General features: G+C 40.2%; 2 protein-coding genes across 2 annotated transcripts; one reads left to right on the top strand and one right to left on the bottom strand.

Moving 5' to 3' along the window:
• The first annotated feature begins 630 nt into the window (after window positions 1-630).
• On the top strand, window positions 631-1,613 carry LOC124141370 (complement C1q tumor necrosis factor-related protein 3-like). The gene is made up of 2 exons (XM_048402214.1): window positions 631-661; window positions 1,216-1,613. Exons 1-2 carry the CDS (start codon window positions 631-633, stop codon window positions 1,611-1,613), a joined length of 429 nt encoding a protein of 142 aa, XP_048258171.1.
• A 5,479-nt stretch (window positions 1,614-7,092) lies between these two features.
• On the bottom strand, window positions 7,093-8,959 carry LOC125383626. The gene is made up of 3 exons (XM_048402223.1): window positions 8,736-8,959; window positions 8,065-8,254; window positions 7,093-7,129 (listed from the first exon to the last, which is right to left on the bottom strand). Exons 1-3 carry the CDS (start codon window positions 8,932-8,934, stop codon window positions 7,105-7,107), a joined length of 414 nt encoding a protein of 137 aa, XP_048258180.1. The 5' UTR covers window positions 8,935-8,959; the 3' UTR covers window positions 7,093-7,104.
• Window positions 8,960-10,433: the final 1,474 nt, after the last annotated feature.

Below are 10,433 nucleotides of genomic sequence, written 5' to 3'. Positions count from 1 at the left end.
ACTTACATAATATTAAGTAATGTCAGTATGATGACTCTCTACTAAATCATTCTTTCGAAAATGGTTGAGCATAATCCTTTTGACCAATTTTGACCCTCAGGTTGCCAAAATACCAGGGCCAAACATATGATACCTGCATCACTTTGGGTTTCCTCCCGCATTATGCTTTCGGGCTTCACTTCCGCCTGTCTTCACTACCGTCTACTGGTGACCTAGTTATATAAGTCGCGTCAATTTGCAGAATCAGGTTGCGTCCTTGCTGAGGTTCTATTGTGAGTTTGAATCTCAGTTTCGCCCTAGTTATGTCCCATTACTATATGCCACTACTTAAAACCTACTTCACTTACTACATCCACTTATGAGAGAAATACTGTGACATAAATTCACTGTTGTAAAACTGAAACAAGAGTCAATATATATCCGGTTCGTCTCGTTGTTTTCCGTCTCAAACACAACAGGAAACACCTGGTAGCATATTGAATTCCCTACCTGTATCTTAATACTCAGGCAACAATCTGCACTTAATGACGGTTCATGTGTAACAATCTGTTTGGTTGTAAACACATTCACTTTAAGGCGTTTATATGTTAATGAGTTAGTTTCCAGATCCACTGAGCCTAACTTTCACAAATGTGGACGAAACTGAGCATTATGAGCACAGGCATGTCCTTTGGTTCCAGTCGAATCTTTTTCAATAAACAAATAATAGTGTCTCGGGCATAGGGCAATTTTCGAGGTCCGTAAAGTAAATGGGCTGATAGAGTATGATGGCAATAAGGCTGCTTGCTTTTTTAATCGTTTAATGTACTTTAACTACAACCAGCACTTTTGCAATTTTAATTCCAATTCGACTGCCGACCGTATGGTGTTTTTACATGTTTGCCAGTCAAGTAAAACATTGTTAACCAATCAATTGCTGTTCCTCCACGATTGCAACAAACGATGATATCACCAGTACTAGAATCGACTTTCGCGTGCCATTTCAAATACATCCGGAATGACTAGTAGCTTCAATGACTTTTCTCCCACGTTTCTCCCACCACCCAGGAAAACATTATGCAGATGAAGCCTCCTTTATAACGGTCTTTAGATTCGATAAATGCATACATTGTTCGTTGAGAACAGGCCGCAATTGTGCATAAATATATGACGAAGTCGTATTATATCATGATGTTTAGTTTGTCCATTGGTAAGTGTTGCTTTCAATCCATGCAGCGTCAAAGACAAGAACTGTTGCCTTCCGCACAGAGAGTCCACCTGACACAGCCATCGGACCCCCGCTTATCTTTGACTTCACTGTCTACAATGTAGACTCCTGCTATGACGAGAACACAGGGAAGTTCACCGCGCCAGTCTCTGGAACCTACATGTTCTACACAAATCTAGCATTGAAGGTGTCCAACCCATTCGGCACGTACATCCATATAATGAAAACTGGCTCCACCATAATCGGGTTCGGGACAGCAAAGACGGGCAGCGACCACTCGGCTGCATTTTCCGTTGCCCCCATCCTCAAGGGTGAACAGGTGTGGGTGGAGACAACCCAGTCAATCAAAATCGATCGAAGTTCACCAGCATCATCTTTTGGTGGGTTCCTGGTGTCCGTGGATTGATCGACTGACGTTTAAGGATAAGTCGAGGCACATGTCCCACCATTGTCAATACTTCACAAGTTTTGTACACATCCTTGGATACATACGAGCACTTTGTAGGTGTAGTCGAGCTCAGGATGTATTTATTTTAGTCATCTGATGACAAGAGGAGGTTTTGAACTGATGAAAGTCAAATTAGTGAGTGAGTGAGTGAGTTGGGGTTAACGACACATTTAACAGTAATCCAGTTATATCGCAGTATGTCAGCTTAAAGTGGGGGGAAACCCGGAGTGTTGCAGGTTACAAACGTTTACCTTTTCGGTGAAACCCCCGAGCATGGGTATGGTGCTGACAAACCTAGAAACATAATCAGGGCGAACCGGGATTCGAACCCGGTTTCTGGCGTTCCCAGGGGATACATCTCTGCACAGCGAGAAAGTCAAATGACCCTTATCCTGTGCACGGACTCTGTACGAACCCTTACCCTTGTCTGACACTGAGAAATGTGTAGAGTTGACTGACGCAATGCTTTGCATGAGAAATATTGTCGTTTGTGCAATGTAAGTTGAGCCTCCCATTCGTCTGAGCACTCGCTGGTGTCCCTCCCTCTAGAACCTGGTCTTGTCTTTATTCTTCTTTGATAGGCATTTAGAAGTTGGAGTACTAAGTAAGGATAAGATTTATGGATGAACAATTTCTTTATTACAATTCAGCAAGACGTTTCAGTGTAGGTTCCAATCACTTGCTTGATAACGGTGTTAGAACCTACACCAAAACGTCGTGCTTAATTTTAATAAAGAAGCTGTTCATCAATAAATCGTATCCTTACTTTGTCTTTATTCATTTCTAAAAACAACGTCAATTACAACGCAAAAGTGATTATGTGTATACCTTGGTGATGGAAGAACCTTGTGTGTACAATACATGTGAAGTATTGAAGATGTTCTCCAACGGGGAATCGTAATTGGATTAAGTACATTGATATTCCAATAAATGTATTGCAATCATTCATTTCATTGAACAGTTTTCTACTATGCACACTTCATGAAAAATGTCCTATTTTCATGTGACTAAGTTTAAGTTCATTATCTGTACAGATACATGGGGAGTAACATCTTAAGCATCTTACGCGTGTTCCAGCTTTTGTTAATTATCCCTGAAAAACACCTACTTTTGTTTAGTTCAGTGTTTCTTATGCTGTGGCACCATTAGCGCCACGGCGTCGAGTGTGAGATCAGCTTCCTTTATATACCTTTCATTTACCAATACAGTAAGGATTTTTAATAGGAAAAGGAAATTATTGTGCACAAAGCTATTTGAAAATAGAGAATGGTCACTAGCAAGTGCAACTGGGGTTGCATTAGTTTGATTTTTCGTAACTTTCAATCCGGGAATCATTTAAAATCAGACGAAGTTTCCGGTATGAATCTGTTTCTTCAGTATGCCTTCAGTTGCCCGTCACCTTGCCCGTAGGACAGGTCCTACCCTGTCTTAGTTATTGTCATAAATTTGGATACCTCAGCCCTAAGACAGCTGCGAGAATACGCTCAGCTAAGATGCTACGATAACTTTCCACAGACAGCTTTGTAAGTATGCCGCCTGATACTTTCTATCTGTCACTTGTTGATTTGCTATTTTTCGCTCCTGTCAACAATATTCCAGCTTTATAACCAAGTTCGTGCCAGATGAACAAGTGATTGATAGGAAGTCATACAATACGGTGAAACGCAATCAACGCAAGTCAGTCACGCCCGTTTCCCAAGGTTCACGGTAAGTATGTGAAAAACATAAAATTGTTGATTAATGTTGTTTCAAGCTTTCTACTTGTATGGTTAAAATGTCAACACTGAGGGGAGGAGACTGAAGGGTGTTCATCAATGTCACCAAATTCTTTTTTTACCTACGAGGTATTCTAATTTTATTCTTTTTGATATTTCTTGCATTCAGAAACTTGGTTTATAAGTTTGATAAAACATTTCGCTACAATTTTGGTTGAACATGTAGCCTGTGGGCTATTCTTACAGTTACAACCAAAACCTGCAGGCGTGTTTTATCATTTACTAATAAACCTACCAGACAGGAACAGACTACCGGTTCACAAAGCAGTCGTACATGTAAGCCTTACGTGCGTGTAAAACTGTCGTAACTTGGCAATACTGAAGTAGGGTTCTTTCACAAAGTTAGTGTAATAGTAAGTCTGTGTATAATTGGCGTAAATTGTACGTGTGGTCTTGGGGGATGTAAATATTTACGCGAGCGATGACTATGGCAATCAATCTAAACACGGATGAGATAGCCAAAAGGTATGTAGGCGAGAACTTATATTTTGCGACAGGTCGAATCCACTCGACAATGATAATGACATCATCGTGAGGTACCGCCTTTAACGACACATGCTATTTTCTATGATTTATAAAGTGAGTGGCAGACTTGAACATCAAACCCAGCGTTCCCATGCAATACCACCTTACCTGAATGTTTTAACGGTTCTGAAAGGGCAGGTTTTACAGTGAGATTGCTGATATCCACGGTGTGAGTAAATCCTCCGTCTGCAGAGCAATCCATGCAACAACAGACAACCATGTGCGATTTTGTATTTCCCACAAAGCGTACCAAAGAATCATTCTTCAACATAGCTGGATTCTCTAAAGTGCTTGTTGCAATTGACTGTACAATTTATCCCATCATGGCGCCGAAACGTGACGAGGTAACCTACGTTTGTCGGAAGGGTTACCACGCACTGAACATACAGGCAGTATGTGATGGCAACATGATGTCACACACACACACACACACACACACGCACGCACGCACGCACACACACACACACACACACGGCTCGCTCCCTTGATGTCTCACCAATCGAGCACATGTGGGATGAGATGGATCGGCGCCTTCGACGTTAACCACGTGTTCGACAGACACTCCGGGAACTTCGATACATGCTCCAGCAGATATGGACAGATATCCAACTGGACTTTGTGCGACGACTCATCCATTCCATGAGACGAAGATGTATTGCTTGCATCGCAACCAGAGATGGACACACACGCTATTGATTTGTAAATTGACATTTTGGCATGTTCATGGTTTTTTTATGAAATCACGCATTTTCTGAAGTCAGTGTGGCAAATTAAACCATTTGAACACTTACAGGAGTCTTTTATCTGTTGCAAACCGAAATTGTTTTCAGATTTGGTAAAAAACATAACTTTGCATTAAATCTCATTCAATGTCACAGGAATTTTGGTTGTTCAGTATATTTCACAAAACCTTTTAAGTGATCGATAAATGATGCGTTTTTGTGACACACCAGCAATTGTAGGAACTCGACCATTGAATCAATCTATTTTATTTATTCCCATTTATAGAAAATCGTCGCCAGAAAAATGAGTGTGTCCTCAAAATAATCGTTCGTAGACAACTCACTTGAAACGGTGTAAACTTTTAAGTTAATTTGTGTTTTTTTCATTTTGTACTGATTTAGATACAAACACTTGAAATATTAACACCAGCTGAATTAGGCAAAGAGGGACCAAAGAGGGACCGTATAGGGTTTTTATAAAACGGTTTACTGCAAAACCTCCAGAATTACTACAAGCTTAAGTTTTTGAATGACCTCGGCAGCGGTGTTTCTGACCCATGAATTACTGCATATAGGCACTTCAATCGCTACGGTAGCGTTCACAGGTAAGAAGCATCTCTACCAATTAATACTAAACTAATTTAATCGATAACCAAACAGGCACAAAACGAGTTGTAGTAATAATAGCAACCATTCAAGCAACCAATTAGCAGTTTCACGTTTTGTATTTTAAGGTGGAGCATAGGGGTTCACAATGACAAAGGAAGTTCAATCATTGAATTATATCCTGCCTATATTATTTACTTTTCATTTGATACTCCCAGATGCGGTTATTGTAATTATTAAATTATTATCACCAGCTTTGTTTTCTTCCGAACACACAATGGCTCAAACAAATACGTGATGACTGAAGTCGCATTCCCCCTTGCTCTATTCTCCTGACCCTCACCTCACACTCACACACACCTTACCGGTATCACCATGGTTACAGTGTGGAAAATTAATGAAGCATGAATGATTGCTACGGTGATGTATAATGTGTTCATCACAAGTACAGAAATAAGAAAACCAACTTGGCAAAGACACATGGTGATATCTGCTATCATTAATACGTTAAGTACAAACTACTAAACATTAAGTATTCGTTACTTACTCGGCGAGGATTATAATATCAGTGCATATATTTCTGATATTTGCATAGTGTGCTTAATGTAAGTCCTCAGTCATTCTGAGCATAATATTGGCTGATTGCAACTCTGGCCTCAACTTGACTACTTTATTCATTCATTCATTCGACACGTGAAGATCCGGGGTAGAATAGGTCTTCAGCAACCCTTGCTTGCCGTAAAGGGCGACTATGCTTGTCGTAAAAGGTGACTAACGGGATCGGGTGGTCAGGCTCGCTGACTTGGTTGATACATGTCCATTCATTCATGTCAACACCAATGAAAAGGTATAAATTGACAGGGATATTCTTGGACGTGTAACTGATATTATCAAACCATTCGACACATACAAAATAGGTATGAAGTGTGCTTAACGTAACACGACAAACAACACAAGGTGATGTCTACGATTGCACGAGTTAACGTGTGTACAGATCCGGTTCCTGAGGTCAAAGGTATTTAAGCTTACAACTGTATATGACGCATGTATTGTGACAAGGCGCGGTGTTGTGGTATTAAGTGAACAAGAATCCAGCTATATCAGGGTTGTCTGTACATAACCCAATGTTGACCAGACAACCAGTACTTGGAACACAACCAACATTTGGGCTCTATGACATGCAATTCAGAGCCTGACCACCGATCCATTTCAGTCGTTTCTTGGCCAAAAGAAATACAAGTGGGACCATTTTGTGTACAGATACTTCAGTCGGTATCATACAATGAAGATATTTTGTATTTTTAAAGGTGGTGCATCGGGGTTCACATTGACAATATGGACGAGTATTTCAACACAACCAATCAAAGGAAGTCCATCGTTGGGCTCCTCACAAATCAAGTGTTCCTTTTCCCCCATACATCGCCTAGGATCTCCCAAACGTATGTTTACGTTGCATTTCCGAAAACATATTTTAATATTACAGCGCAAGACCACTGACAAAGCTTGACTATGCATATGGTACTTTCCATATTGTTGTTGATCGTCCAGTGATATTTCCCGACTTAGCTATGTGTGAAGACCATTTTTTTATCTCTCCTGTAGCGATAAAAATGATAAAAGTGGCGTGTCACCTCACTCACCCATTGGGGATAAGGCGTCAGAACCTGTCATAACATGTACTAAGTTTTCAGTTTTCTTTGGTGTTAAGTTCAGTTTTTTCACAATAACTCCACACTTTATTTTCACAGCAAATTTTAATTCATTATGAGATTAAATGACACCATGCATTGACAAGTTTGTCAGCTCGAACTGTACATTTCATTAGTACTTTACAAAGGACATCAACCTGAAAAGGAATATACTTAGGTTTATATCATTGCATGGTTTATGAGAAATGTTAAATACTACAATAACATGATGTTCATTCAATATTCTTAACAAAAGCGACAAAAACTATTTACATTACCATGAGAAATATTTCCTAAAAGCAGGGGTCATTGTACGATTTCGTCTATATCATAAGCATGCGTGTATGAATCAAAGTGATGAAACAGCGTATCCTGCTTCTTCGGTTGCAAAACACATCGCTGGTGTTTGTTTCATTATGCACCCTTGTTCTCAGGACCAGAGAAGTGGATGGTCAATATGTTGACAGTAAACCTAGAACAGAGTGGGTTTAACTCCGCTTTGATAAGTATTTTAGCTACATCGTTGTTTCAGTTTCACGTGAGAAGAAACCCCGAAAAGATGCAAGACTTTGACGTTTGCCATTTTAAGGATCCCGGACGGATTTGTATGGTCTGTCGAAGTGACTATCATTATCATGGCAAGCCTGGGATTCGAACCCACAATCATAGGACCCTTGTCAGCATATGTATTCGGTTGTTTGTTATTTAACGTTGTAAATGAAACTGAGACGTCATTTTCTTGTTCCCACAATGATGACACTCCAATTTGGTTGAGAGGTTCCCATCCGAATGTGGCATCCATATCGTTAAATCTATTTAGATATGTTTTTTATTGAAAATGTAATCAAATTTGTTATACGTTTAGTAAGCAGGACTCCACGCCAGAATTTAAATAATTAATATGTTGTCCTTGTTTTTACCTTTGTGTTTGACCATGCTCTCTCAAAATGAAAAGTCTTTTCCTGTGATATTAGTTGGTATTACTATATAAGAAATATGTTGACAATACAATCGACTCTGGAACAATCGACCCTCGTAAATGGTCATGGTGCCCTACCTCACACTGCATGGAACTCGACAGCACAATACATACGTAACAACCATGGTCATCACAGTCAGGGAGTTGTTGCAGACAGCACCGCCAGATCGCCCCATGTTCATGTACTTATGCATGGTTTCATTCATCATTGCATGATTCGCCAAGGGTACTTCGGATGTCCTCGGTTGTGTTGTCAACGTTGTGGTATTAGCTGGTGTGGTCACAGGTCGACACGCAGATTCCCCTGTAGTCAACCAGCATTGAAACACATCAAACTTTGCTAATGTAAAATATGACTAATGTTGTAGTTCATTGACACATTTAAGTTATATCACACGATACGGCATGGCTCTATGTTTGTTTGTTGTCTAACGCCGCACTCAGCAATATTCCAGCTATATGACGGCGGTCTAAAGATAATCGAGTCTGCACCAGACAATACAGTGATTGATATCATGAGTATCGATCCATGCAATTGGGATACGATGACATACATCAACCATGTCAGCATGACCACCTGATCCCGTTAGTGGCCTCAAAGGACAAGCATAGTCGCCTAGGTTGCGGAAGACCAATTCTACACCCGATGTTTTGTGAACCATATATCTATAATATTGTTTCGTGCGGCGTTAATCAACTAACAAATAAACCTACTGACACATTGTGTTAGTTATAAAGAGCTGTATTTTTTTCCACTGTTCAACTGTTGGTAAAAACATAATTACCCAGTCTCCACCAGGCATCATCTGTCGAAGAGACTCCGATGCTTTTAATGTCGAGCGTTATGTCAAAGAACATCAGTGGGTATGAGTAAAGTTTGGATTCTCCAACGTCACAGCCTTCACCGATAATGAGTGAAGGTGGTGCCATCTGCAACCATATGGGTGTATAGCCGCCACACAGGTCACCAGTCACAGCAAACATCTCTGCAATGCATTTACCATTGACTTTATCGTAACAGAGCTGCACGTGAGAAGTCATGTTTTGATAAATCTCAATAACTGCCAAGCTTGATTCGCTATTTATGCGAAGCTGCACTTTATTGCAGCTCTTCACGTCAAACAACAGGAAATCCGAGCTGAACACTGTCTGTCCATCCACCTTTGTCAGATTTGAAATGCTGCCAGTTCTTGAAGTTTGGAACATTTCTGCTGAGATTCGATTACCTGAAAGAAGTATATGGAAGTAGAATGATTATTGACATTTTAGAATATTTGTAACAATAATAACGTGAATATACTGGTTAGGAACTGGGAGTTTACATCTGTATGAAGCAATGGCCAGTTCCAACACATCCAACACACCTATAATGGGTCGTTAAGGAAATACAACTGTTTGTAGGTGTCCAAATTGCCGTCAGAGGCCTCAGTTAGGGTGCTACCGCACGCGTTTTTTAAACTCTCTTAGCATTTGTACATTTGGAAAAAAGGTAAAACCATGTCAATAAGCATAAGAAAACTCGTTTTCGAAATTTGATTCCGACAATAGTATAAGCATGTGTTTATAAACCCAATCAATAAGTGAGTGAGTGAATGAGTTGGATTTAACGCCGCTTGTAACAGTATTCCAGTTATATCACGGCGTGTCAGCTAAATATGGGAGGAAAGCCCGAAGTGATTCAGGTCACTGACGTTTACCACTTCGGTGAAACCCACGAGCACGGGTATGGTGCTGGCAAACCTAAAAACATAATCGGGGCGAAATGGTATTCGAATCCACGATCATAGGTTTCTGGCGTGCCTAAGGGACGCCTTAGACGACTGGGCCACCCGTGCCCCAAATATCAATTAGTGATGACACCAGGTGTTCGCGATAAGGTGAGCATACCCTGCCCTACAGATGACACCCGCCACATACACATGCATAGGCAAGGCATGCGTTCACTTGAAGATAGGTGCAAGGGCAACGAGGGAATTGCTTGGAACATAATTTTCGAGGGGATTGTGAATAGTTTTGGGGGACAATCAGCACAAAAAGTTGGATTTCTGGATAGATCAATTTTATTTACAGATATTCTATTTCACTAATATTTTAAATAAGTTTGGTAAATGTTTTGTTGAATCTTTGCTCTGTCTTAAATATTCATATTACGAATGGTCGTTGTGGCAGTAACGCTGGTATTGGAGACTATACATTCATCAGTCGTACAGTGGCAAGCGTAAATGACTATAATTATTATCTCCACCGTACAATGTACATATGTCTGACATCTGTAAAACGTTCAACATAGACACACGTTACGAGTCGCAACATATGCAAACGTTACGTACGTGTACCCTTCACTCAATCATCGATGGTTATGATGGTATCAATTGTAAAAGTACATTAAGATTTAAATGGAGAACTGATCCATAAGAAATATTTCTTTGTAACTTATCTTCAGACAAGTTTCTATCACGGGTTGAAAAAGCAGTTGATGCCGT

This window comes from Haliotis rufescens, unplaced genomic scaffold (assembly GCF_023055435.1).
Source record: "Haliotis rufescens isolate VD_foot unplaced genomic scaffold, xgHalRufe1.0.p SCAF_25, whole genome shotgun sequence".
NCBI classification, from domain to species: Eukaryota; Metazoa; Mollusca; class Gastropoda; order Lepetellida; family Haliotidae; genus Haliotis; species Haliotis rufescens.
The sequence above is the reverse complement of the archived record's forward strand: the minus strand, read 5'-3'. Positions and strand labels throughout refer to the sequence as shown.